The sequence below is a fragment of the Chlorocebus sabaeus genome, chromosome 24 (assembly GCF_047675955.1).
Source record: "Chlorocebus sabaeus isolate Y175 chromosome 24, mChlSab1.0.hap1, whole genome shotgun sequence".
In the NCBI taxonomy this organism is placed as follows: domain Eukaryota; kingdom Metazoa; phylum Chordata; class Mammalia; order Primates; family Cercopithecidae; genus Chlorocebus; species Chlorocebus sabaeus.
Window position 1 is genome coordinate 69,210,977 of NC_132927.1, and position 27,899 is coordinate 69,238,875.

Genomic DNA, 27,899 nt, shown 5'->3' on the forward strand with positions numbered 1-27,899 from the left:
TAGAGGTGGGGCGAGCGGGGACTGGACCCCCAGGGGGTGGGGAAAGGGGCAGGGGGCGGCACCGCTGACGTCATTTCCGGGGTCGGGGTATATAAGCGGGGCGCGCGGGCGCTGCTGCTGCTGCTGCTCTTCCCACTGCAGTACTCGAGCCCCGTGCAGGGAGCTTGCGGGAGGATCGACCGACAGACGGAAGCACGCCAAGGCACTGCGCCCCCAGCCCCGCGCCGGTGCCACCGCAGCCCGACCCCGGCCGCCAGTCCAGCCGCCCCTCGCCCGGTGCCTAGGTGCCCGGCCCCACACCGCCAGCTGCTCGGCGCCCGGGTCCGCCATGCGCTCCGCCGCTGTCCTGGCGCTTCTGCTCTGCGCCGGGCAAGGTGAGCGAGAGCGAGGGGCTCGCGGGAGAGGGTCCCGGGCTCCTCTGCCCACCTTGAGGTCCGGGCACCGCGCAGCGCCCAGCGCCCCTCCACATCTCCCTTCGGGCGCGGCGAGTTTTCAGCACCGCGGACAGCGCCGCCGCCTCCCGCCCGACCCTGCAGTGTGGCCTCTGCCCGGGACCCACAGGACACTTGGGCCTGACTCCCAATCCCGCGGGGCAAGGCCCCCTTGTGCCCACCCCTTGTCTGGGCTTGGCGCCTCGGCTACATCAGGGCCAGTGCCGGTTGCGCGGTGGCCGGCCAAGGTCATTCGGGGAGGTGGGAGGATGGCTGCTCGCACCCCTCCACCCCTCTTCCCCTTTCATCTCACTCTCCCCTCCTTTCTGCCCTTGACTTCTACTTCTCCATATCATCCCTCACAATCCCCCTCCTCCATCTCTTCCCCTCCGCCTCTGGGGTCTCTCCCTTCCCCTCATGTGTCTCCCACCCCAGTCCCACTGTGCAGCCCTTGGCCTTGTTTTGATAGCGCTCCCTGCTCCAGAGCACACCAGCTCCAGAGCAGGAGTTTCCCAAGGGGGAGGGGGAGGACCTCTCCGTGCAGCCTCTGGGGACCACCCCACTGTGGGCAGCAACCAGGGAAAGGAAACAAAATCAGCCCCAGCCTCTCTTTTTGGTGGGAGCAGTTTTGAGGGGTGGCATTGGGTGGACCGGCCCCAGTGAGCCCAGTCGGGAAGGACTGGGCTCCACTTGGAGCAGAGGAGTGACCCCAGCACTCTCTTCTTCTTCCCAGTCACTGCCCTCCCTGTGAACAGCCCTATGAATAAAGGGGACACCGAGGTAAGAAGGGGTGCTGGGGATGAGGGGTAGGAGGCTCCAGTGGACACTTCGCAGCCAGTTCTTGGGCAGCTGCAGGAGTAAGTTCGGCATAAAGCCAAGAGCCAGCACTGCGGCTGCTGAGCCTGTGGGGACAGCTTGCAAAAGAAGATATCAAAGATTGCTTGCTTTCCCTGCTGTCCTGCTGTGGGGACTTCCCCAGCTTCCTCTGAGCTGCATGTGCAGCAGAAGAGGCCTGCATCTTACCTACTGGGCCGAGGTGCCTGACCTCAGGCTGTCTTGAACACTCTGAATCCAGTAGGCCCACCAGGGGCTGGTGGGGGTGGCTTCTCTCTAGTTGTGGTTGTCCACAGACCTGTAAAAATGGCCTTTGCCTGCCTGGCTCTCGCCTCCCCCTTTACTCTTTCTTTCCCCCTGAAAGGCTCTGCCAGCAACTACCCACACCCAGCAGGCTCTCCAGCCCTGGCTCTCCCAAAGGAACACAATGAAAACATCTTGATCATGGCTCCTGCACCCACGGTCCCGCCATAGGGGCTAGTCATGGAGGTCACCCAGGAAAGGGCCTTAGGAGACACTGGTAGGGGTTTCTCTAGCAGCAAGAGACACGCCACGCTGGGTGTGTACTTGGAATTCATTCATGGCTGAGCTGGGGCTGTTTTTTCCAGGCTTTAGTGCTCAGCCGAATCTTCACTTGAGGGTCAGAGAAATTTCTACTCCCCACCTTCCCAGAAACTATTTTCTTCCAGTAGACACCACAGTTAAAATCGAAACCGTCCAAGGGATTCCAACCTCTGTTCAATTATATTTCCTAGGTTTTAGTTGCAGATAAGACAGAACTTAAACCTCTACCACTCATTCTAGCTGTGTGACCTTGGGAAAATTCCTTAATTTCTCTGAGCTCTGCCTTTTTCTCCTTTTCCTTGAGGGGAGGTGTAAAGAGTAGGAATCATGGATGTGAATTGCCTAGCACATAGTAGGTCCTTAGTAAATAGGCACTGTTATTCCTACAGCTGCCTTGCTGATCTCCCCATCCCTCTCCAGACCCTTTACCCAATTCCTGCCTCCCAGAAAATGCCCTCACGAACAGATGGTTATCTGATATTCCCAGTACAAAGTCCGGGGTTGCAGGGAGATACAGGGTACAGGCTGCTGGGCTCTCCTTGCCAGATCCCTTATGGGAGACACTCTGGTCACCATATTATACCCAGCAGTCTGTGGTCAGGGGCACCAGAACAGCTGGTTAAGACCTGAAGATTCCATATAATGTTGTTGTGACTACACACATTATAGAGCACTTGCCAGTTTGCCATCTTGGATCCTTGGACCGGTTGCCTTGGCATCCCGTAGACACAGCCTCCCACCCGCTCACTCCGCGCCGGTGTTGCCTGATGCCTGTCTGACACCTCCTGCTCTCTACTCAGCTCTCGGCTGTGGAAGCAGGGCTGGAGTTGTGAACCCCTCCCTGGGCATGCTGACACTCCATGCTTAAGAGAGTGTTTTTCCATCTGTACCTCATTACCCTGGGAGAGCAGTTGGGAAGGTATTCTCACTCCTGTTTTACAAATGAGGACACTGAGGCTCAGAGAGGTTAAGTCACTTGTCCAAGATCACACAACTAGGATACCACATTACAGTGGGCACCATCATCAAAGATCACTCATTTATCAGGTGCCTAATTATCCACAGCACCTTTGCGGGCACAGGATAGGACTTTCAGAGGTGTGGCTGTGGTCGACCTGGGACGTGCTCCCAGGTGTAGTCAATGTTTGCTCACATGCCGCCAGGGGATTCATCCATCCCATGGTGAACATGGAGTGAGAATATGAAGCTGTGACTCCTCGCATGTGACAACACCATGGGTGTTGGCAGACAGTAACCTACATCCTATTTCCAAACAAGGTAGAGACAGGGAAGGTCTTTGTCTCCTCTGGGCAGTCCAGAAGGACTTCCTGGAGGAACTGACCTTTGGACATCTTCACGATCAGAGCACTTTCGTAAGAGCACTTTTGTAAGACATCCTTTTAGTGCCCACAAGCAGCTTTCTCATGTTTAGAGAAATAGCACTTGGGGATGAGAAGGTACCAGGTACCATTCCCTACAACCCATTCTCACCATGATCCACCTTAGAGGGGAACCTGCTGGCCATGTGGTTGGAGTGCCTGACACGTGGTAAGCACTGTATAAGGGTTTTCTATTATCATTGCTATCACTGTCTGGCTAAGAAAGCAGAGCTGTGTACCCGAGCCAGGGATCATGGACTCCCAAAGACAAAAGCAAATACCCTCCGTCCTCACTAGAAATTCACCTTAGAGCCTCCAGGGACTGAGCCCCATGATCAAACCAACCCCAACCTGCCCCCGCACTCTGTTCCCAGGTGATGAAATGCATCGTTGAGGTCATCTCCGACACACTTTCCAAGCCCAGCCCCATGCCTGTCAGCCAGGAGTGTTTCGAGACACTCCGAGGAGGTATGAACTGGAAGCTAGGGGTGAGGGCTGCTGCCTGCTGGGCTGGGAGGCTAGGACATGGGTGTGTGGCTTTTGGTGGAATTAATGATTTAACTCAACAGTCACTGACTGAGTGCCCGTCATGTCCAGGCACTGCACTGGGGTCTGAGGTGTATAGACAGTTGGAGGGGTTGTAGCCCAGGTGCTTACAGACTGGCAGAGGGGATGCATATGAACATAATTAACTAGAACTCCAGGCAAAATGAAACCAGGGCTGGAACAGCAAGCCCCAGACTGTGAGCTCCCTATGGACAAAGATTTTGTGTACTGTATCCCAGTGCCTAGAACAGCCTCTGGCTCCTGAAGACACCCTCTAGATGTGTGATGAATAAAGGAATGTTATGGGTGGACATGAGAAGGACAAAATCTTTCCAGGCAACCAGTCAAGTTTTTACTAACTGCTGGATAGAGCCAGCAGCATTTGGGTTGGGCTTTAAAAGAAACATTGGAAACCGACGGGTGGAAAAATGAAGACAAGGTTGTCCAGGTGTGGTAGACAGTGTGAGCGCAGGCATGGAGATGGGAACCTATTGTATTTAAAGAGACCCCCACTCATCCTCAGGGGCTGCCACCCCTTGGCTAAGGTCTGGGTGCTGGGGCAGTGGCTGACTTCTCTGATGTAGTAGGAAACTGACACACACCTTGGAAAGGAGGTAATTTCAAAAGTGTTATCTCAAGACCCAGTCTTGCTGCCGCCACCCTAGTTTTGAGTTTCCAGAGTAAATTCCTTGTGCTCAGCTGAAAATATTGATGGTAATCTCTTTCTCGGCCGTTCTCTGGAAACCACCCGTGACGACTCTTCTTCATTGCAGATGAACGGATCCTTTCCATTCTGAGACATCAGAATTTACTGAAGGAGCTCCAAGACCTCGCTCTCCAAGGTATTTTCCAGCCACTGCACATGACTCTGGGTAAATTCCAGTAACTGAGAGTCAGAAAATGTGGTGGAAGGTTCAGCAAGTTCCTCTCTGGGACTGTCATTTCCTTTCAATTATAAAGCGGAAAAGCAGGATCCGCCGTGCCACCTGGCTCAATCTGTTATTGGTATTGTTAAAGAAATCAAGGCCCAGAGAGGTTGAGTGACTTGTCCAAGGTCACATAGTGAATAGAGACATGCCAAATGCAGCTTCCCTAGAACCCATGGCCTCTGCAGTTCAGTCATTTTAGGAAGTAACTTTATGCAGTAGTGAGCCGTTCATCGCTGATGATGACATTCAAGCCAAGCCTGGACAGGATACTGGGGTGGAGGGTGAAGCTGTCATCATCCCACAGTTAGCCTCTGTGCCCAGCCCCCCAGCTCCTTCCAGGCTTGACGCAAAGCACAGCCCTACCCTCGCAAACCGGGAAGCCTGAGTTCGGCCCTGCACCTGCCCCAGCTGACTCCCTGTGGGAAGTGGCAATTTCCACCAGGGCAGGACCACTGGTGGTGGTGTGTCTCTCCCTGAGAACAGGGCATGATAGCATGAATCCAGCATCTGCTTCCCAACGAAGCAAGAGTGTTTTTCAGGGCTGGGCTTGTGTCTGGGGTAGGGTGGGAGTATGAAGGCTGCTCTGGCTCCAGGATGGGCCCCACTCTGAGGCCTCTGGGGCAGACCAGGCCATGTGTGAGAACAGAGAGGGCTCTGGGGAGGAGGCGTGTAAACACAGCCACAGCAATAGGATTCCTATGGCCTTTTCCAAGCTAACACACTGTTCTTCCTCCCACTCACGAGCCAGCCTGGGTGGCAAGCACCCATCTCCTATTGTTGTTGGAGGGGGCAGGGTGTGCTGGCGCAGCTGGGACTATTACTACCTGGATGTTTATGTCAGCATCAGTGACCTTGGACTAGTGTTTTTTTTTTTTAATTAAGCATTAAATATTTTATTATAATATGATAACTTTAAAATTAAATATTGAATGACTAACTGATTACATTTAAATAATTAAATAGATTGTCAACAGAGACTATTATAGGAGAATGTGTCCTGAAACATCTGTATTCACATACACATGTGTATCCAGTATAAGCAGCATCCAATATATGTATATATGACTGTTTTCCGTTCACAGAGTCCTGGATGTATTTCTGTCCATCCATCTATCCATCCACTCCCTCTTGGGCTCCAGTAACATCTTCTGTGTGCCTCTGTCTTAGCATTTACCACACAGCAACCCTGTTTTCTAGATAAGCACCCAACTCTTGGAGAGCCCAAGTTGCCCAAGGAGCTAGGAAATAGCCAGAAGGGAACTGGAACCCATATTGCCTGAGGCCAGGGCTGGGCATGGTCCCTGGCCCACAGCTGCCACGGAAAGCCCATTGTTGGGGAAGAAATGAGCCCAGCTGCAGAGCTGGGCTAGCTGAGGGGCCAACATCAGGAATTAGGCACAGGTGTGGGGACAGTCAGAGGAGGCAGCAGCGGCGTGGGGAGAGGGGTCTCTGGGTCACGGCAGCAGGCGCCAACCCTGGGCTCAGATGTGGGCACAGGGCTTGGCCTTCTCCTGGGGCCTGGACTCACAGCGTCCAAGGGTAGCAGGGCTTGCCTGAATCAAGAGCTGCCACCATTACTGCCTGCTGCAGGGTTCCTAGAGCTACCGGCCAGGTCCTGAGGGGTTCCCCACCCCCAACTCCTGCCCCTGGGCCCCATGCTCCATCTGAGCCTTTCTGGCTGTGTGAGGCCACAGCACACTTGCTCTGGCCTCCCGGGGAGAAGCTGAATCTGGCGAGGCAGGGTGGCTGCCTGAGGGCCCAGCTGAGAGACAGGAGGGACGCCAAGCCTTCACCGCCCCATCAGTGTCTCATTGGGCAGGCCCTGAACATGATGTACCCAGTTTACAGATGCGGAAATGGAGGCCTTCACTCTTATAGATGAATATGCCAGGGCTGGAACCAATGGGACTTTTCCCTCTTTTTCTCATACCAGGTGCCAAGGAGAGGGCACATCAGCAGAAGAAACACAGCGGTTTTGGAGACGAACTCTCAGAGGTTCTTGAGAACCAGAGCAGCCAGGCCGAGTTGAAAGGTCTGTCCCAGCCAGTCTGGCCAGAGGTGGGGAAGGGAGGGTGGCAATGGGAACAGTGGCTATGATGGACCCAGGGGTCCAATGAGTTGGGAGCCCCACCCATAATCCCTTATTTCCCTCTCGATACAAGTGGGAAAAGTGCTGCCCAGACAGACTAAGTCCCTTGCCCAAGGTGAGTGGCATGACCAGGGGTTTCAATCTGGGCCTGCCTCACACCAAAGCCCTCGCTCGGTCCCGTTTGCCCAGAACAGAGGCTGACACTCTAGGGCAGGAGGTCTCTGGCATGGCAGGTGGACAACTTCAACTCTGGGTCTACTCAGTGGCTGGAGCAGAGCCCCCGCCCCCAGTGCCTGTCCTCCTGGGAAGCGGTGGGGCCTCAGAATAGCCAGGATGCAGGAGGATCACAGACAGACTAGGTGTGAAATGTGAAATGAACCCATATCATCTTTCTTGAAACCAAAGAGCTTCTAGGAGTCCAAGAGGTCATGGCTTAGGTCAGTGTGACACTCTGAACCATCCTCCCTGCCTCGGGAGAGCCACAAACCGGCCCCGTGGCGCCTCTGCTCTCCATGTAGAAGATGGGCCGGTAAGGCCGGTGTTCAGGAGGTGTATCCCGGTGTCTCCCGTCTGGGGCTGAGAGGGAAAGCCCTCAAGTGAGGCCCAGGTGCCCTCACATTGGCTGAAGCTTTAATGAGGCAGGCCGCCATGTGTCAGTGCAAAGAGATCCTGAACTTGGCATTTGGAGGCTTGGGTTCCAGGCTCAGCTCTGCTGCCTGCAAAATGCGTGAGATGGACAGGTCATCTTACCTTTCTGCAGATCATTTTGGGTTTCTGTGAAATAGGCATGGGAGCACCTTTCACCAGAGTCCTGGTGAAGCTCAGATGGTGGAATGTACTTGACAGCACTTTGTTCAGTGGTCATTATTCTAATGACGGGAGGAATTTTTACTTATTCAAAGGCTGTCTTTAAGGCAGCCACGATAAAATGCCTTTTAACAAAACCCTAAAATTTTGCAGAATTGAGCCCTTTCACAGGACGCTGAAGACAGAGAAGCCCCACATGGAGGGGAGAATGAAGTTGCAGACATGGTGCCTCTTACACAGAGAGGTTAAGCAACTTGCCCAAGAACACACAGCTGACATATTAATTTTCAGTTCAGGCTTTATCTCCTGGATTAATTCTTAAGGTCTGGATTTTTGTTTTTTGTTCTTTGAATAATAACCTGTTTTTTTTTTTTTTTTTTTTTTTTTTTTTTTTTTTTTTTTTTTTTTTTTTTTTTTTGAGGCGGAGTTTCACTCTGTCGCCCAGGCTGGAGTGCAGTGGCCGGATCTCAGCTCACTGCAAGCTCCGCCTCCCGGGTTCACGCCATTCTCCTGCCTCAAGACTCCCGAGTAGCTGGGACTACAGGCGCCCGCCACCTCGCCCGGCTAGATTTTTGTATTTTTTAGTAGAGACGGGGTTTCACCGTGTTAGCCAGGATGGTCTTGATCTCCTGACCTCGTGATCCGCCCGTCTCGGCCTCCCAAAGTGCTGGGATTACAGGCTTGAGCCACCGATAATAACCTGTTTTAAAAGTCAGGATTAAAAAGAAAGAAACAAATCCAGCTGTGCTCAGATCAAGCCTGGACATGGACAGAGGGGTAACCCTAATCGTTGTCTGGGCTGGGCTCGCTGGAAGCCAAGAAACATAATGAATATGATCTGAAATTAGCCTGTGGGGAGGCCCCACACGTGGTCCGGTCCTCAGGGCCTGACTTGGCTGTGCTGTGTCTGCAGAGGCGATGGAAGAGCCGTCCTCCAACGATGCTATGGAGAAAAGAGAGGATTCCAAGGAGGCAGAGAAAAGTGGTGAAGCCACAGACGGAGCCAGGCCCCAGGCCCTCCCGGAGCCCAGGCAGGAGTCCAAGACTGAGGGGAACAATCAGGCCCCCGGGGAGGAAGAGGAGGAGGAGGAGGAGGCCACCAACACCCACCCTCCAGCCAGCCTCCCCGGCCAGAAATACACAGCCCCACAGGCCGAGGGGGACAGTGAGGGCCTCTCTCAGGGTCTGGTAGACAGAGAGAAGGGCCTGAGTGCAGAGCCAGGGTGGCAGGCAAAGAGAGAAGAGGAGGAGGAGGAGGAGGCTGAGGCTGGAGAGGAGGCTGTCCCTGAGGAAGAAGGCCCCACTGCAGCGCTGAAGCCCCACCCGAGCTTTGGCTACAAGGAGATCCAGAAAGGCGAGAGTACGTATGATGGCGGAGACCTCAACCAATGCATCTGGGAGAGGGGGATGGGTGGGAGGGGAGCCTTCTCCATAACCTCATTCCACCTTCATAACAACCCTGAAAGGTAGGTATTAGCTCCATTTCCCACTTGGACAAATGAGGTTCAGAGAGGTTAAGTAACTTGCCCAAGATTTTGTAGTAAAAGCTGAGGTTCTACCCCAGATTTCTCTGACTCCAAAACCATGCATTTCCTACTATTCCACATAGCCTGCCCCCACCAACCCTGGAAGCTAGGGGTGGGTGATGGATGGGCTGGCTTTGGGAACAGAGACCATGGCAGGAGGGCACAGGCTGATCTGGGAACAGTGTCAGCGTCCACTAGGGTTTAGGAGAGGCCCTGGCTCCCCCTGCAGGTCTTTCCTCACTCTCCAGCTGTCGGGCTTCTGGGGTGAGGATGAGGGGAAGAGGCAGGCTCCAGCTAACCCACCACTCTGAGCTGAGAGGGTCTTGCAAAGCCTGGCATCAAGAAGGTTTCTCCCGCTAAGTGTCATCACTGTGGAGAGGCTGGGTTGGGCCCTACGAGCCAAGGTCTGTGGCCCTAAAAGTGGCCACAGCAGAGGCCCCCGGGGAGTGGCAGAGACTGGGAAAATGGTGGTCCCCCCACCCATTCTTCTGCTCTTGCCCACCAGCTGCTCCAGGTCGGTCAGAGGCTCTGGCTGTGGATGGAGCCGGGAAGCCTGGGGCTGAGGAGGCTCAGGTCCCCGAAGGGAAGGGAGAGCAGGAGTACTCCCAGCAGAAAGAGGAGGAGGAGATGGCGGGGGCCCCGCAAGGCCTCTTCCGGGGTGGGAAGAGCGGGGAGCTGGAGCAGGAAGAGGAGCGGCTCTCCAAGGAGTGGGAGGACTCCAAACGCTGGAGCAAGATGGACCAGCTGGCCAAGGAACTGACGGCTGAGAAGCGGCTGGAGGGGCAGGAGGAGGAGGAGGACAACCCGGACCGCTCCATGAAGCTCTCCTTCCGGGCCCGGGCCTACGGCTTCAGGGGCCCTGGGCCACAGCTGCGACAAGGCTGGAGGCCATCCTCCCAGGAGGACAGCGTTGAGGCAGGCCTGCCCCTCCAGGTTCGAGGCTACCCTGAGGAGAAGAAAGAGGAGGAAGGCAGTGCCAACCGCAGACCAGAGGTTGGTATGGGGCGGGAGCCAGCTCGGTGCTGGGCCGCAGAGAGTGGGTCCAGCAGGGGCAGCCACACCCAGACACACTGCTCCTACCCCACTGAGGGGACACGGCCCCCTGGAGTCTGGGGATGGAGAGATGCTCAGACCGGGGGCTCTCAGGGCAGGAGAATGCCTTGGCTCCCAGGGGGCATCCAGCAAAGCTGGCTGGGAGGTGGGAGGAGCTCAGATCAGCCTGTGGCAACAGGGGAGGCGCCGAGTGGGGACTTTGTCCCGAAGGCGGTAGGGAGCCTTGCAGGTTGTGCCCTGGAAAAACCACGCGGTGGGTCTGGCCATGTCCCTTCCTGGCCCCCAGGCACAGCCTCCTCCCAGGCTCAGGCCCTGCATCTGGCCCATGAGGGTAACGGGGCAGGGCAGGGGTAGGGCCGGGGACCTCTTGCCTGTGGGGATCAGGTGGGAGCCACACGATGTGAGCCGGAAGACCTGGGCTCTGCCTCCTCCTGGCTGCATGGACTCGGGCAGGTCACTCCCCTCCTCTGAGCCTCTTGGGTTCCCCCATTTATGAAGTAGGGGTAAGGAGTCTCCCCTGCCCACCTCATTACCGTGATTGGAACACACAAGGGTTTGAAAACCAGCGACCCTGGAGAAGATGAATGGGGCGTGGGGACACAGCCCGCAGGAGCAGGGTGGGAGCTGGCGTCCCTGGCAGGTAGGCGGCTGGGATACCTGGTTCAAGTCTTAGTGTCCAGGTGGGAACCAGGGCTCTGTGGGAAGGCTGACACCCGTCCATGGCCCCGACCCCAAGGCTCTTCTCTGCTCACCTAGAAGAGGGTGCGGCCCCTTCTTTGGGTCCCCGACCCCTTCTCTGGGCCTGGCAGTCTGAGAGGAAGAAGGCTCCACGTTGGCAGCTGGAGCAGGAGAGGGCATCTGCCCCTGTGCCTGGGAGCCCAGGGTGAGGGACTGAGGACAAAGCTGGAGAGAATGGGGGCCCAGAGGTGCCACCAGTTTCCTTTCTCCGCAAGCACCGGGAGCTCCAGACAACAGGGCAGAGAAATGGGACCCCTGAGGCATGTGGACAGGATGGGGTGGGGGCCTCCTCGACACAGCCCAAGGGTCTTCATAGAAACTCCAGCCTCACAGAATACCTGCCCCAGGGCCTGCTTCAAGACGAAGCGGCTGCAGGGTCTATTTCCATGGCCTGCAGTGATCAATGTTGGGGTCCATGGACCAGGATGCCCTTGGCAGCAAATGACCCCTCCCAGGTCAAAGGAGGCAGCCTTCCCTGCGCTCCTGCTCTGAGTCTTGAGGGTATGCTCTGTAGGTGTCCAAGTTCTGAGGCCTGGAAACTTCTGGAGACTGGGGCATAGAACAGGGCTCAGAGGAGGGGTCCTGCTTCCCTGAACTTGGGCAGCCAGAGCTCGGGATCCTCTCACAATCAGGACCAGGGATCAAAGCCCAGCCCTAGGCAGGCCGACATGGGGTAGCTCCGCCAGCATGCAGCCCTGCCTCAGGCCCCCCATTCCCCCCAGGTGGGAAGGCTGCAGAAGACAGACCTGGAAGCCCCGGGCTGGCCTCACCCTAGGTCCTGGCACCCATGGGCCAGGCTGAGGGAAGGGGGCTCTTCGGGACACTGTAAGCTTTGTTTTCCATGTGCCCTGAAAGAACAGACTCCCACTTGTCCAGAACCATTTGAGAGGAAGTGGCACCTGGATAAGAGGCCACCAAGCACAGTGTGGGAACAGGGTCCCCGACATCAGCCACCTTCTTGTCCATAATAATCCCGAGAGCAGCAGGCTCGTATCACTGTCTCCATGACCGATGAGGCCCCTGAGGCTCAGAGAGACGAAGCCACCTGTCCAGGGCCACAGAGCTAACCCAGTGCCTTTCTGACTTCATGTGCCTTCCGTACCACTGGCCAGGCTGGCCCGAGTGACCTCCAGTGTCTCTCCTAGGACCAGGAGCTGGAGAGCCTGTCGGCCATCGAGGCGGAGCTGGAGAAAGTGGCCCACCAGCTGCAGGCACTGCGGCGGGGCTGAGACATCGGCTGGCAGGGCTGGCCCCAGGACACCTTGTGGTCCTGGCTCTGCTGTCCCCTTGGCAAGTCCTGGCCAGACAGCCCGGACGCTGCTTCCGGTAGGGAGGTAGCCTCCAGCCTGCCCAAGCCCAGGCCACTCTGTCGCCCCCCGCCCCACGCACCTTGTCTCCTACTCAACTCCTCCCTGCCCTGGAACATCCTCTGCAGGGCAGCCTCACAACTTTAAACATTGACGACTCCTTCTCTGAACACAGGCAGCTTTCTAGAAGTTTCCCTTCCTCCATCCTATCCATTGGACACAACTGCAATAACTTCTGACCTTTTGGTGAAAGCTGAGAACTCCTGACTGTAACATAATCTGTATGAGATTTATCTAAAGAAAAATAAATCTGTTCTGGGCTCTTCCCTCTGAATTTTTTCCCCTCTCAACTTAGAGTGGAGTGGTATGCACTGGATTTGGGCAAAGGGACAAAGGGAGGTTCAGTCTGCCTAGGGGACTCCTTTCTGGGCCACTTTCTGGCTGTGGGATCTTGAGCAAATGACTTTGTTAACTCTGAGCCTCAGTTTCCTCACCTGTAAAATAGGAATGCTGGCCTGCCTCAGAGTGTTTGTAGGGATTAAAGCACACTTGCCGAGGGTGTCCGGGTTCCTGCCTCTTCCCATCCCCAGTCACATCTGAACTGGGCCATGCACAGGCAGGGCCAGGTGGGGACACGGGCTCTGCTCCTGAGCCCAGGTCACCCCTCCCTGATGGTCCCCTGCTGTCTGATCACCTGTGGTGCTGGGTGGAGGCCCTGACAGCCCAGCCTAGTGCCTGTTGCAGGCCACAGGCATCAGACTCGAGTCTCTGAGCTGCAGGGCCCGCTTGGCACAACCACTGATTGTTAGGAAAGTGGGGCGTTATGTGCATAGGAATGTGGGGCATCTGAAGATCTCGTGTATGTAACGCTTCACTGGCACACAGGCTGCTCTTAGTCCCAGTTTTGTGAATGAGGAAACTGAGGCAGAGAAGGTGAAATGACTCACCCAAGTCACAGGCAGGGATGATGCTGAGAACACTGAAACATGGGGACTGTGAGGATTACTCAGTCAGGACCTGTGTGTGCTGGCTGAAGATCAGGGCCCATCATTCAGTCACTCATCAAACATTTATGCATGGCTGCTCTGGGCCTGGTAGGCCTGAGCATGGCTGCGACAAGTCCTGGCTTTAAGAAGCTCACTGCCCAGCGGGGACAGCTGCATCCTTCAACAGCCAAAGCAACCCACAGGGACAAAAGTGCACTCAAGCAGGAGGAGCACACGCCCACGCTGGAGGGCGCACCTTGCAGGCCAAAAGGAGGAGGAGGTTGGGTTCGAGCCAGGCTCTGCTGGACTGGCTGGTTGGCCTTGGCCAGTCACTTCACCTGTCCAGGTGGCAGTTCTGGGGCTGACGTCCTTGGCCTTTGCAGTTCAAACACAAGCAAGCTGGGGAGGGTGATGATCCCAGGCAGTGGTGGAGAGGGTGCAGGGAGGGGCCTCGGCCTTCGAAGGCTGCCCACGTGGTGTCTTCCAGGTAGGAACGGGAAAGGCATGGGCATTGTGGGTGGGTGAGGCTCAGAGGCATCGCTGCCACCCTCCAGGGGCCCAGGCAGAGCCAAGTCCAGAGGCCAGTTGGGATTTGGGAACCAAGTCCCTGAAGCTCTGCCTGGTGAGTCTGAGCAGGCAAGGTTCCATGGTGGGAACCCAGATTTGGACCTAAGACTGGAGTTGAACTCCCCAGCCCAGCCATTGACTAGCAGGAGTCTTTGGACAGGTGCTCCTGGCCCTCTCAGGGCCTCAGTTTCCTCATCTATAAAATGGAGACAATACTTACTATCTCCTTACCAGATGACCGTGAGGATTGTGAGCCCACACAGCATGGCCCAGAAAACCACTGCGATGGTGTTGAGTCGTTTGAGGGGTCTTGGCAAGTCTGGGTTTCTCCGATGAGGATGGGCTGCTCGTGGCGGCTGATGTGCACTGCCACCCCCTGCCCCCTGCAAAGCACAGAAGGACACCCTCCGAACGGCTGGCTCTATTGTTTATTTCACGTTTCCAAAAGGTAGGTTTACACTCCACCCCAACAGTTACAGAAATAAACACATTAACTGTACTCCACTAGACTGTTAGAAATCAAAACAAGAGCCGGGCGTGGTGGCTCATGCCTGTAATCCCAGCACTTTGGGAGGCCGAGGCGGGTGGATCACGAAGTCAGGAGTTCAAGACCAGCCTGGCCAACATGGTGAAACCCCATCTCTACTAAAAATACAAAACTTAGCCAGGCGCAGTGGTGGCAGGCACCTGTAATCCCAGCTATTCAGGAGGCCGAGGCGGGAGAATTGCTTGAAGTCAGAGGGTGGAGGTTGCAGTGAGCTGAGATCACACCACTGCACTCTCCAGCCTGGGTGACAGAGACTCCATCTAAGAAAGAAGAAGAAAGAAAGAAAGAAGAAAGAAAGAAAGAAAGAAAGAAAGAAAAGAAAGAAAGAAAGAAAGAAAGAAAAGAAAGAAAGAAGAAGAAAGAAAGAAAGAAAGAAAGAAAGAAAGAAAGAAAGAAAGAAAGAAAGAAAGAAAGAAAGAAAGAAAGAAAGAAAGAAAGAAAGAAAGAAAGAAAGAAAGAAAGGAAGGAAGGAAGGAAGGAAGGAAGGAAGGAAGGAAGGAAGGAAGGAAGGAAGGAAGGAAGGAAGGAAGGAAGGAAATCCAAACAAGACTAGTTAGTTAGCAAATACAGAGATCACAGAACACCTTGTCCCTGAAACCACCCATCCCAAAGCCACCTGCAGTGTCAAACCTCGTGGAGTGAACATGCGACCAGACAAATGAGCCAATGAACAGAAGCCATGGCGTCTGTATCTCGTACATGGTCACGTATAGTATGCATATGTACGTACACAAATTACATGCGAACTAGCTTGGGGTTCTGGTGAAGCTGCTTGTGAACAGCTTGAAGCAAACAGCATTTCTCACAAAGCACAGGTGTCAGCACGAACAGCAGCATCCTGGTGAAATCCCTGTGACTGGCTTTTCAGAGTGAGCTTCCGAGAGGTGAGTCCACACAGCCCCGGAGGAAGGGGGTCGGCCAGGCTGTGGGAGGGGACAGTCCCTCCACACTGCCAGGTCACAGATGACTCTTGAAGGGAAAATGCAATCATTTCTGAAAAAGGGGGGTCTGGGTGCTCCTGCTGGTGAGAATCAGAAGGAAAAAGACCCCAGTTGGCAGGAGGCCATGACGTCATGCTCACCAGCTCTGCCCTGAGCAGTGTGGGAGGCTCACTCACTCCAAACCACACTGACAAGGGCTGTGCAGAGAGAAGGGACAGAGCACAGACCCTTTCTCAAAAGGGGAGGACCCATGGGAAAGCCTTGCTTGTATCAGCTGAGTCGAGCTTATGCCCGGGCGGGGCAGATGACTGTGGCATCGGGGTGCGGTCAGGCTGGCCTGAGGCGGTGGAGGCTGGGCCTTTGTCAAGGATGGCTGCACTTCTCTACCTCCCAATCACCAGGCTGGAGGGGTCGTGCTCCTTTAGGGCAGCCGGCACCCAGCTCAAGGTCTCTGAATCCAATGGCCCATGAGCCACAGCTCAGGAAGCAGGAGGAGCTGCCGGGGATCCCACCGGGTGAACTATCAGGTTTTTTTTTTTTTTTTTTTTTTTTTTTTTTTTTTTTTTTTTTTTTTGAGAAGGAGTCTCATTCTTTTGCCAGGCTGGAGTGCAGTGGTGCAATCTCGGCTCACCGCAACCTCCGCCTCCCAAGTTCAAGCGATTCTCCTGCCTCAGCCTCCTGAGGAGCTGGGACTACAGATGCCCATCACCACGCCCAGCTAATTTCTGTATTTTTAGTAAAGATGGGGTTTCACCATGTTGGCCAGGATGGTCTCAATTTCTTGACCTCGTGATCCACCTGCCTCGGCCACCCTAACTGCTAGGATTAGAGGCGTGAGCCGCTATGCCCGGCCAGAGTTTCTAGGGAATAGAAGAGAGGGCAGATACAGATCCCAGGGACATCAGTGAAGCCATTCAGTGGTTGCGGCCAGTGGCCAATGTGAGTGCCCAAGAGTCAAGAACCGGTCTTCCAGGCTAGAAGGACAAAGGACAGGCCAGCTCCCTTGGTCTTGCAGTGGCCATCTGGCAGCTTTGCTCAGTGGGCTCACGTGTGAAGCTTCCTACTTGGGTCGGTCTTCCAGCCTTCTATAAAGCACATTTGGCAGTCCCCTGGGTACAGAGAGGAATGTTCTTCCCCGGTGGCTTTCTCCTTCATTGACAGGTATGAGACACAGGCAGGCCCAGGCACAGGAAGCCCCATGGAACCCGCCAGGTTGCAGCTGGGTCCAATCCCGCCAGCCATGCTGGGTGAGTGCAGGCCCAGCCCACCCATCACGTGTGGACCCAGACACCTCTGTGACACCAAGGGCAAAGCCCCAGCTCCAGGGTGGCCTCCCCTTGGCTCTGGGGGTGGGAACACCCAGCAGCTGGCACTCAGTGGGGGGTTATGTTCGCAGAATCACATCACCATATAATCAAAGCACTGTCAGGAAGAACTTGACCCAAGGCCTCGGCCCCAGGGTGCTCAATGCAGACTGTTCAGGTGACCCTCTGAAACTACCCAAGGACTCAGCCAAAGTGTGGGCCGGCCCCTTGCTCCTGGAGCCCTTCAGCACCCCATCCACGGACCACCATCAAGACAGGTGCCACAGGGCCACAAAGCCAACGTGCTGACCAACTCGGAAGCAGAAGCTTAGGAACCAGAGCCCCAAGCCACCCCGATGCTGGCGGGGCCAACTTTAGGCAACGTGCCTCCACAGCACCACACAACAGCCTTTGCTAAGTGGGCCCTTTCCTTGGACCCAGACACTCTCAGTGACTCTGCTCAGGAGGCAGCACTGCCATGCGCTGGAGGAGGCCGCCAGGGCCCAGGTGGTTTCAGTGGGTCTTTCCCTGAGGCAGAAACTCCAAGGCCAGGGACAATGAGATTGAAGGGGAGACAATCTATGGACACTGTCCTGGGATCACAGACGGTCAGAGCGCACCTAGGAAATGTTTAGTGAACTGGGCTCCATCTCCACCGCTCCCAGGTGCGAGTCCCACGTCGCTGTCCGGGCCTCTCCTTGCCGACATTCCCTTGGCTTCACTGGGCAGAGTCCACCGGCCCCCCAGCCCTAGGTGCGGCTGGCCCCTCCCTACCCGCCTTGTAGCTCCCAGGCCTTTACGAAGCAAATCTCCATCCTCCATTTCCACCCTTGGAAAATGCAGCTGCCCTGTACACCCACAGCCCCGCCCCCACCCCGCCACAGAGGGCTGTGGGTGCCGCCAGGACACCAGACAGCAGTTACTCGGTATCTGGGCCCTGGACACACATGACCCAGGAGGCCACAAACGGTACAGGAACACAGCCAGGAGTCAAGCTGCACACCCCATCCGTACCTGAGGCAGACTGGGATTGAAATTTTATTTTTAAAAGGTAAAGCTGTTTTATTAAACATCTTTTAAGGACTGGGAGAATGACATAACAAACTTGAGCAACATGTGTAAACACGTGTGAAATGCGGTTTGATTTCAGTAGTTTATTTTGGAGACAAAGCAGTGCAAGAGGCCGGCCACGCTTTCCTGCTTCCCCAGGGCTCAGGGTCAGAACTAGGAAAGGTGACGTACAGACATTAATCGGGGTTCAACACTCAAGTTGTGTAAACGTGGTTAGTTGTTGGGTCCTCAGTTTCCAAAAAAGCCAGGCAGTTCTGATGGCTTCTGCCCCTCGCCCAAGCCCTGTGCCTCCCTCTGCAAAGGGGGCGCCCCGCAGCCCAGCTGAGCCAGGCTGAAGGACCTCCATGCACCGGCTCGGGGGCCTCTCTTGGGACACTCAGCACTCTCTCTCGTGTCCTCCGTCTCACTGGGCAGAGGACAGCCCAGAAGCCTTTCTCTCATTTTCAAAGTAAACTGGTATCTTAAGACACAAAAACATACTTGGGGGGGCCGATGCCTCTCACCCAGCACTCCACATCTTCCAGGGGCTGTGGAGGCTTCTCTCCAGCCCTTTCTCTGTGGAGGGGCTGCCTGGACCAGGGGTCAGAGCGGAGAGCCAGTGCTTTGCTGCCAAGGTGATGGGGTGAGTCTGAGGCGTGCAGGCGCGAGGGGCGGGGGTGGCTCCCTGGCACCTGGCTGGCTCAGTGCTTGGGGCTTGCAATGAGAGGTGGACTGGGCCTGCTGGGTGAGGAGGGATCCAGCAGGTGTGAAAAGGAGTGAACCCACTGGGAAGAGGGCCCCGACCTCCACGGTGTCATGCCGAGGCTCCCACGCCTGTCCTCACCTAGGTGACTTTACGGAAAGGCAGGCTGCATCCCAGGGGTTAGAGCGCAAAGCCAGCCCCGTGGTGCTCTCTGGTCTCACCTGTCCACTAGAGGCGAGGAGGTGGAGGCCCAAAGACCTGGAATGATTTGCCCAAATCACAGCCCAAATCCTCAGCACAGGCGCCATCAGCTTGGGGCTCCCAGCCAGGCAGCTTCCTTCCGGGGCTCCAGGGAGCGGCAGTGCTGGCTTGGGGGAAGGAGGCCGCTGTGCAGGGCTAAGTGGGATGTGTGTTGGGGGGCCCAGAGGACGCCCAGCTTCCTTTCCTTCCCTTTTGTGAGGGAGCACAACCCAGACCCCAGCATGGAACTCCCCTGAGGGGTCTGTGGCCTCCTCTGGCTGTGGGGAGGGAGGGGTTAGCTACACACCAGGCAGGGTTGGGGCTTACAAAGCCTTGGTGGAGACCAGTAGGAGGAAAGACAAGGAAGGGGCAGGTCAGGGGGTGGGGAGTCAGGGAGAGGGGAAGCCACTCTCACGCGCACTGATCAACTACCCACAGCCCTGCTCAGCCACCCACAGCCCGACATGGGCAGGCTTCCCTCCAGGGTCCCCCAGGGGCCTGGTCCACAGCGGCCATGGAGACCAATAGATGAGGATGTGCACAGACACTCTCATGGCAGTCACACGCACACCCCCCACCTCCCATCCAGACCTAGTGTTGCAAACACAAGCGTGTGTAAACTCAGTGAGGTGGTCTGTACAGTAGGGAGCAGGCAGACGGCCCCGCTCCCCAACACTGGACCACCTGGTACTCTCTTCCATTCCCCCCCACCCCTCACTTAGATCATGACATCAGAAAATCAGGTTAAAAATTAAAAAACAGAAGAATCAGATCACTGGGGAATCTTAGTAGTAGCATCGCCGTTGGGAGCTGCTGGCCCAGCGGGTGTGCTCTGCGCCCCGCGCCGCCCCTCTGGGTCCCGGCTCCGTGGCTACTGGGAGGAGGCCTTGGTGGCCAGGGAGGCCACGCAGTGCTGCTGGAAGCTGGGCGACATGCCGGTGTTGCAGCCGAGTCTCTGGTGCGGCAGCTTGGCGGTGCCGCCCGCGTCGGCCTCGGCCTTCCAGGGCGCGTCCTGGCCCATCATGCTGCCACAGCAGCCAGGGCTGGCGCTGCATGTCCGCTCGCCCGTCAGGCCGCCCGCTGGCTCAGCCAGAAGCTTGCTGTGCCTCAGCGGGGCCACGTCCCCTGTGGCTGCCGTGGCTGTGCTCTGGCCCTGCAGGACAGTGGCGATGTGGTTCAGGAGGTCTGTGAAGAACTCGCTCACGCCCTCGTAGCCTGGGGGTGGGAGAGAGAGACAGCACAGGGGGCGTGAGCCAGGGGCACGCATCATGCAGAGAGGAGGAGGAAGATGCAGAACCAATGGTCTCCCAAGATGAGGCAGGACGTGCTGTCAACGTCCCAGTTACAGAGAAAACGTGAGGCTTAGCAGATAAGGGGGGTATAGGGGAGTCACAGAGCTTGGACGCCCAATCAGGTGCCTGCTCCTCGACCTTCAGCTGTTATCAGGGTGTGAGAAGTTGAAGAACGTGAACTGAGGATGAAACTTGCTTGTCCCTGTTCCTCTGGGGCACAGCTCCACGATCTCACCCACCCACCCACTTGCGTGGTAAAAGCCAGTACGTGTGCAGCGGATGTTGGTGTGGCTGGAGGTAGCAGCACCAAAGCCAGCTCCACACACTTAGAGTAACAAATACCCCTCCTCTCTTTGCGGCTCAGCTGAGTCTGGCCTCAGGCTGAGTCTCGGAGCCCGCTTCCACCCGCAGCCTCAGCTTCCCCACCTACAAACTGAGAAGAGAACCGCCTCCCACCCAGGTGGAGGCTGCTGTGGCACCACTGAGCACGGCTGGGATGTGAGTGGTGTCTGCCTCCCAAAGCAGCTGCCACCCCAGCTGAGTCTGCTTCCTTCTCACCATGAAATACCTGCAGGGAGGCCGTCTCTGTGCCCCATTCTCTGAGGATCAAGCCAAGGGACAGAAACGCTGGGCATCATTAGCAAGCTCCAGGCCTGAGATAAGCTCCACGGTGCAGCAACACGTGCTCCCCTCAACAGAGGGGAATAGAACAGAAACCGTGGTACCTGCCTGGGGCGAGCGCTTCCTAACACAGTTGCGAACGTTGGCAGAGCCCTCGGGAGCCACCAAGCAGGTTTCGGATCTCAGGTGAGGATTCTGCTGGCTTGGCTCCCCGCAAACTGTTCCAAAAGAGACTCACACAGGGTGAGCGCCCTACCTGCCGAGCCAGCTGGGAGGGGCGGGAGTTTTCAGAAACCCTGGGCTGTCCTCTGGGACAACACTGACAACCATCAGCCCCACCAGGGTGGGAATGAAGGTTTAGACGTGGGCACCCTGTGCCACCTCTTATGGGGCCCAGGGGCCTGGCAGATGAGGCTGCTGAACCTGCCCATGCCCTTATTTATTCAGCAAACAACTGCTGTGGTTTGACGAAGCCCAAGTCTGAGAGGGGATGCAGGGGTGCCCATGGTGCAAATAAAGACGGCTGTTCTGGCCGGCAAGCAGCGCCTCCCCAGCCGGCACTGTGCGAGGCCCGCAACATCCTCTCGCCTAATCTTCATAATGCTGTCTCCATTTCACAGATGAGGCGGCGTGACTGTTCACCACCACAGGGAGGGCAGTGACGATGTCCATGGTGTTCACGGCACTCGGGAGGTAGCAGCCACCGGGCTGTGGTCGCCACGGTCCTCAGCTCACTGCATTCCTGCAGCCCATTTTACAGGTGAGGACACTGAGGCTCAGGGCGGCTCCCAAGAGGCAGAGTGGGATCTGAAGGATGCCCTTGGTCCTGTGTGTGCCTTGGATACCACATGGTGGCAGGTCCTCCACCATAGGACCAGGGCAGTCCATCGGCCCTGCGCTGGGGCTGGAGGGCAGGGTAGGTGTCCCGGGCAGAGGCATGGCTGTTGGGTGCCTAGGGAGAGATGCAGCGGAGGAGCTCCACCATCAGGTCAGCGCCAGGGAAGAGAGCCGTTCCCCAGCAACCTCCTCCGTCATCCCCAGACGAGGCCCAGGGCCCAGGGCAGGGAGGCCGCTTTCTGTGGTGGTGCAGAGACAGCTGCCTCTGCAGAGGCCTGAGGATAAATGGGAGCCTGGGGAGCGGACTGAGGCATGAGCCCACAGGGCAGAGTGCCAGCTCCACACCAGCACTGTGCAAAAGCTGTCTCCTCTGTCTGCAGGGTGGGAAACTGGTTCCCACTGCAGTGAACACTGAGACTGAAACGTTAGTTGTGCCATCAGACTGTAAAGGCTGAGACAAGATTCGAACCCATGGCTGGAGCTGAGAGGTGGAAAGGCTGAGGCTGACAGTCTGGGTCCCATCCGGCTTCACCATGTGATTTTGGACAACCCACTCAACCTCCAGCCTCACATTCTTATCAGCAACACAGAGATCCTAGCGGCCCTTTGCACATCGCTTCGTGAGGATGAGTGAGGTGTCGGGGCAGGCCTGGCTCACAATGTCATCAGCACACGCTGCTGTTGCTGTTATTATTCCAGAGCCAGTGTGCTGGCCCCTCTCCCAGGCGCTGCTGGACACCCATGGCCCGAGGGGCCTCCTATGGGGTGCAGAAGAATAGGCCTGTCCCTCTGCTTGGCCCTAAAAGGGTGCTCTATGGTAAGGTGGGCACACTGAGTCATCTCCCAGGGAACCAGCTCTGCCCTGCCAGAGCCCTGGGCCTCCCCTCAGCACCAGGCTCCCTCACCAGTCTCCACCAGGCTCAGCCATAGCCCCACCCCATCTGGGTGGCCCTTCTCTTGGCTTCTCTGGAAGAACCCTCCCTGTCCACACTGGTTCACAGTGCTCCACACTGGCTCACAAGGCCATCCCTTGTCTGCACCCACAGATCGCGACCATCCACACATTTTGTGTCGGGAGGCACTGGCCTTGCTCAGGTGCAAAGCTTCCCACCCTCTCCTGTCTCCTTTCTCCTTCTAGAATTTCTCTTCCAACAGGCCTCCCTTTGCCCCCCGGCCCGCCAGCCACTGACATTGTCCCCTTTTCATTCTGCCACTCAAAACATGCTCCGTGGTTTAGATCCTGCTTCCTTACCCTGAATGTCCCCTGCATTATCCTGAATGTCCCTTGTGCCCTGGTTCCCTCACACCTGCACAGCAAAACCCCATGATTTCCCAGCTCCAGCTAAACCCATGGTTTCCTCCCCACTGCACCCAGAGGCAATGGAGAAAAATACGATTGTCCCACGGGTCTGCTCTCTGGTTCACAAAGGGATCTCATGGTGGCTGCTCCCCGACTCCCAGGGTGAGCTCCAACGTCCTCAGCTCACCACACGCGGCTCCCCTGACTCTGTCCTCCACCCTTCCTGCCCCACGGCTGCACCTGCTGTAGACAAAGGGCTCCACGGTGCCTCTCTTGGGACCTGCCCCTCTGCTCCAGTGTCACCACCTCACAGAGGAGTCCCCCGACCGACCACTCTGTCCTCCGCCTCCTCCCGACAGGGGCAAGCCCTCCCTAGGCAGGGCCGGGCAGCGGAGCTCACACTGCATCAGCATCTGGACCAGCTGGGGCACACAGCAGCCCTGGGTGACAGCAGCCCCGGGTAAACACCAACTGAATGACAGGAGCCAGTGCACTCCTCTGAGCCTTGGCTTCCTTGCTGTAGCCTGTGCTGCTGACTGCGCCTGCATATGCTCTCAGACCAGTGGAGGTGACACACACAGAAAGTGCCCAGCCGGTGCATGGGGTCAAAGTCCTGCCTCACCCCCACGACAAATAACCCCGAGCCCCCACCTGCCAGGCACAGTCTCTGAAGGCGGGAAGCATCTCCTAAACGTTTTTGCACCTCAGCAGCGAGCAAGGCTGGCTTCACCTCCACAGCAGGTGCTTAACAAGGGTCAGGATGGAGAAAGGAACAGGGGACCCCCATCTGGGGAACAGCGGGCGCCGAAGCATGCAGCCTGGTGACAGCGTGCCTTGATGTCACACCATCGTCCCCCATGCCCTGTGCTAGGGCTCTGCTCCTGTGGTCCCCATAGAACCCCTCACTGAGAGCTGAGGGGCACATGGCAGAGCTGGCTCAGTGCCAGTGGGCTCCTAGGACCCAGCTGGCAGCAGGGAACAACCCCAGTGCCTGATGCTGCAGTTCAGGGTGGCGGAGGCAATGTGAGCCTGGGAGTCTCTGGCCTGCCACCAATGTGCTGTGGGGCCTGAACAGCTTCCTCCTCTCTGGGGCCTCAGTTTCCCAAAATGTAAACTGCAGGGGGCTGTAATCCCTTCACGGTCCTTCCTGCTCCTTAAATCGAGGAGGGCCTGGGGGAGGGGCTGATCTGCTGACGACGCAGGTGGAGAGAGGTGAAGGACATGCGTGATTGCAACACTACACTCCAGTCTGGATGTTCCCCAGGTGGATGTGCACCTCTCCCTCCCTCCTCGCACACCCCGTGAGCCCATCGCGCAGGTGAGGCTGAGGCTTCTCAAGGCTGCACCTCCCTGGACCCTGTGGTAAGGGAGAAAGCTGGCTTTCGGGCCTCGGTCACCCCGCCTCACCTGCCTGGTCACCTGAGGACAATCACTGGAGGCCGGTCAGTGGAGGTGGCCCGGCCGCCACTCACCTGGGAAGGCATTGATGTCGATGACGGCGTGCTGCCCTGTCTGGTTGTTGATGATGATGTCGATGCCGAAGAGTGACACGCCCAGCGCCTGCCGCAGGGCCCGGGAGAGCTCCCGGATGACCTCATCGCTCGGCCGCTCGAACACGCCCTCGATCTTGTCCAGCTGCCGACATACACAAGGAAGTCAGGCCGTGAGCTGAGGAGCTGCGATGTCGCACCACACAGAGAGACCCCCACCCCAGGCACCACAAGGCCCTGGCATGCTTCGGGCCAGGAGGCTGGACAGACCCACTGTGGTGAGCACGGGGCGACCACTGGCCACGTCCTGCCCTCTGAGGGTTGCCGGGCACCAGGTGTGTGAGGCTCATTACCTCCTGTGGGCTCATCACAGCCTGGAAGGCCAGTGCCAGCACTGCACGTTACACACAGGGAAACGGAGGCTCAGAGAGGGTCAGGGCTGGTCCAAAGTCACACAGCTCAAAAGCACAGGGCAGAATTTGGACCCATATTTTTTAGCCTGTAAAACTAAAGCCATTTAGCAGGGAGGAAGGAGATGAAGAGTGTGGCGGGGGCTAGGAAGACATTATGGTTCAGAGCACCAAAGCCAGAACTTGAAGGCAGGAGGATGCAGGCCCCTGGGAGGGGTGGGAGAAGGAGAGAGGCCCCAGGGAGGACGCAGGGGAGGCAAAGGTGCAGAGGCCAGCAGCTGCAGGACATGGCTAGGAGCAGCTGAGGGGCAGAGCCAGGCAGAAGTGAGGAGTTCTGATCAGACCGCCACTTGCCCACCATCACGGAGACCTCCAGGGAGGAGAGGGTGAGGGCCCTGGGGCCCAGCAGGCCAGTCTTCCTCCCCAAGAAACGCTGTTTCCAAATGAACTCACCCCAAACAATGCGGGCTCCCTAAAGAGGCTGCTCTGCAGCTCCTGTCTGCCTCCTGGGGTCCAAGCTCAGCCTTCCTCAAAGCTTCCATGTGCTGCTCAGGCCATCCTGCTCTGTCCTCCCTCCCAGCCCGGCACTCCCCTCTGCCACTCACATCCTGTGCCTGTCGTGGCTGGCCTGGGATACATACTGTCATGGGCTCAGCCTGCCCCGGCCAGGGCCTCCAAGGAACTGGGGCACTGCACTGGGAAGGATTCTGGAGTCAGAGAGACGTGGGTTCCAAACCTGACAGTGAACTCCTAGCTCTGTGGACTCAGGAAACAGTACCTAGCCTCCCTGTCTCAGGTTTGCTCTTCTGAAAGAGGAAGCAACAAGGCTTCCATCTCAGACTTTATTGAGAAGGTGGGGACAGTATGTGCCTGGCTGGGAGGAGATTCATTTGAATTCTAGGGCAGGAACTGCATCCCGTCTCCTCTAGATCAGCCAAGGGAGGGCTCACACTAGGTGCTCAATGAATACTGAAGTTTTGGGGGTTGTGGGCTTAGGGGCCAAAAGGGAAGGGAGTGGCTGATCCATGAAAGACAAAAGTGAAGCTGGGTTCAAAAGCTGGACATGGAATAGCCAACTGACCCGGCAGTGTGCTCCAGGGTACACACCCCAGGGCTGAGACCGTGTACTCAAACGGATGCTGTCCACCCATGCTCGCCGCGGTGTCATTCCTACCCCAGCGTGCATCCACACATGAACGGCTGCAAAAACCGGTCTATCCACACAATGGAATACTGTTCAGCCATAAAAAGGAATGAACTTCTGACACGCTACAATGCGGAGGAACCCTGAACACATCACGCTGACTGCAGGAGCCCAGACACAAAAGCTCACATATTGTGTGATTCCATTTCTATGGAATAGCTAGGACAGGTAACGCCACAGAGACAGCAATGAGCTCAGTGGCTGCCAGTAACAAGAGGTGGGGGAAATGGGGAGTAAGTGCCTGGCGGGCCCAGGGTTTTCTTCTCGTGATGAAAATGTTTTGTTTTGGAACGAGATAGAGGTGGTGATTGGACAACACTGTGAATGTACTAATTGCCACTGAATTATTCTCTTTGAAATGGTTAATCTTATGTATGTGAATTTACCTCAGTTTTATTTTATTTAGAGACAATGTTTCACTCTGTCACCCAGGCTGGAGTGTAGTGTTGCAATCACGGCTCACTGCAGCCTCGAACTCCTGGGCCTCAGCCTCTGCAGTAGCTGGGACTACAGGTGTGTACCACCATGCCTGGCTAATTTTATTTGTTTTTTGTAGGGACAGGGTCTCATTATCTTGCCCAGGTTGGTCTCAAACTCCTGGCCTCAAGTAATCCTCCCTCCTAGGCCTCCCAAAATGCTGGGATTACAGGTGTGAGTCACTATGCCCAGTGCACCTGAATTAAAAAAAAAAAGTGAAAGCAGGTCAGCAGGGCTGGGGACAGAGCCCTGGTCACCAAGAAAAGTGGCCCTTACCGAAGCACAGGAGGCTGAAGTAGCCACTGGGAACTTCCAGGGAGGGAAGTGCTGAGCAGGGACCCACGCCCGGGCACCACCCACGCTCTGAGGCCTACACCAGCACATCTCCCATCCCGGCTCTGCAGGACACGCAGGGCCCCCCTGCTCACAACCTCAAGGCCTTGGTGTCTTATCCAGAAGAAATACTTTCTAGGGGGCAGGAGTGGCCCGGCTGTGAGAGGCACTCATCCCTTAGCACTTTTCTGTTTTTTTCTTTTTGAGACAGGGCCTTGCTCTGTTGCCCAGGCTACAGTGCAATGGCGAGATCACAACTCACCGCAGCCTTGACCTTCCGGGCTCAAATGATCCTCCCACCTCAGCCTCCCAAGTAGCTGAGACTCCAGGCGAGCAACGCTGCGCGTGGCTCATTTTTGTATTCTGTTTCGGTAGGGATTAAAGGTCTCACCACGTTTCCCAGGCTAGTCTCAAACTCTCGGGCTCAAGCCATCTGCCCGCCTTGGCCTCCCAAAGTGTTGGGATTAAAGGCATGAGCCACCACACCCAGCCACTTAGCTTTTCTGAGCCTCCTGGGTCATTCTTGCCAGTGGCGGCCAAAGGCCAAGCCTAGTGGGGCAGCTCAGCCACTCGCCCTGCAGCCCAGGGCCCTCACTGAGTCAGAGAGATGCTGGTGGACACCTTGGGGCTGCCCATTCTCTACTGTGTACCCTAAGCCATAACAGAACCCTTCTGGGCCTTGTTTTCTTGCCCCAATAAATGGGGTAATAAAAACATCTCACTGAGAGATTGTGGTGCAGACGGGAGGAGCTGCTGCCTCAGGCTCACAGCACAGGCTCGGGAGTAAGGGAGCTCGGTTCCTGCACTGCCACACGCCCCATGGCACGCCATTTACAAAAGCGCTCTTGGCTTAGCTGCAGAATCTCAGAAATCCTTCTGAAGTTGTCTGGTTATCCAAAATCAAACAGCCATCCTAGGACAAGATAAAGGCACGGAAATCCTGCCTGGGGCCCTCAATGCAAGTGATCTGGTGACATTCTGGAAAGCGAGGAGGTGACAGGGGAGCTGGGAAGGCGTTCACGGGTCCCCAGTGGGCCTCGGCACCCGGTGAGACCATGCCCGTACTGCACACCTGGCACTGTGGTGGGTGCTTCTCACCCAGGAACTCCCTGGACTCCGGAACCCTTCTGGGCCAGGAAGAAGAAACCAAGGCTCAGAGAGGTGACGCGACTCGCCTTAGCTTGGGCCGAGGCAGTCCCGTCAGAGTCTGTGCCCTTACCTAATACCCTAGACTGAATTTTGAAAAGCAAAGGGTGCGTGGGACCCTGCAAGTTAGGTGGGGCTAGGCCCATCCTCAGGGGCTCCCACAGGGAAGGGAGGGTGCTTTAAGGCCAGAGGAGGGCTTCCCGCACCAGACTCCCAGGGAGGCCAAGGCAGGACTGGAGGAGCCCCAG

The 27,899-nt window shown here is 56.7% G+C and overlaps 2 protein-coding genes and 1 long non-coding RNA gene across 6 annotated transcripts in view; 2 read left to right on the plus strand and 1 right to left on the minus strand.

The window, feature by feature from the left end:
- The first annotated feature begins 109 nt into the window (after positions 1-109).
- On the plus strand, positions 110-12,537 carry CHGA (chromogranin A). The gene is made up of 8 exons (XM_007987644.3): positions 110-374; positions 1,165-1,211; positions 3,583-3,676; positions 4,528-4,596; positions 6,617-6,715; positions 8,493-8,939; positions 9,611-10,098; positions 12,042-12,537. Exons 1-8 carry the CDS (start codon positions 329-331, stop codon positions 12,123-12,125), a joined length of 1,374 nt encoding a protein of 457 aa, XP_007985835.2. The 5' UTR covers positions 110-328; the 3' UTR covers positions 12,126-12,537.
- A 5,007-nt stretch (positions 12,538-17,544) lies between these two features.
- ITPK1 (inositol-tetrakisphosphate 1-kinase) overlaps positions 17,545-27,899 on the minus strand; it is a 180,109-nt gene continuing 169,754 nt past the window's right edge. For 2 of the 3 annotated variants that reach the window (XM_037984412.2, XM_037984415.2), the window contains 2 exons: positions 24,064-24,226; positions 17,545-19,756 (listed from right to left, as the gene is read on the minus strand). In XM_037984412.2, coding sequence (XP_037840340.2) covers positions 19,413-19,756; positions 24,064-24,226 — 507 coding nt within the window. In that variant the 3' untranslated portion in view covers positions 17,545-19,412. The remainder of the gene's footprint in view (positions 19,757-24,063; positions 24,227-27,899) is intronic. The other variant, XM_073011279.1, reaches the window with a different exon arrangement.
- Positions 20,530-23,052, plus strand: LOC140710127 (uncharacterized). 2 transcript variants are annotated; one of them, XR_012091037.1, is made up of 3 exons: positions 20,530-20,640; positions 21,075-21,214; positions 22,951-23,052. It is a non-coding gene; the product is annotated as an uncharacterized lncRNA (long non-coding RNA). The 2 variants fall into 2 exon arrangements; XR_012091038.1 differs by lacking the exon at positions 22,951-23,052 and adding an exon at positions 21,672-21,777.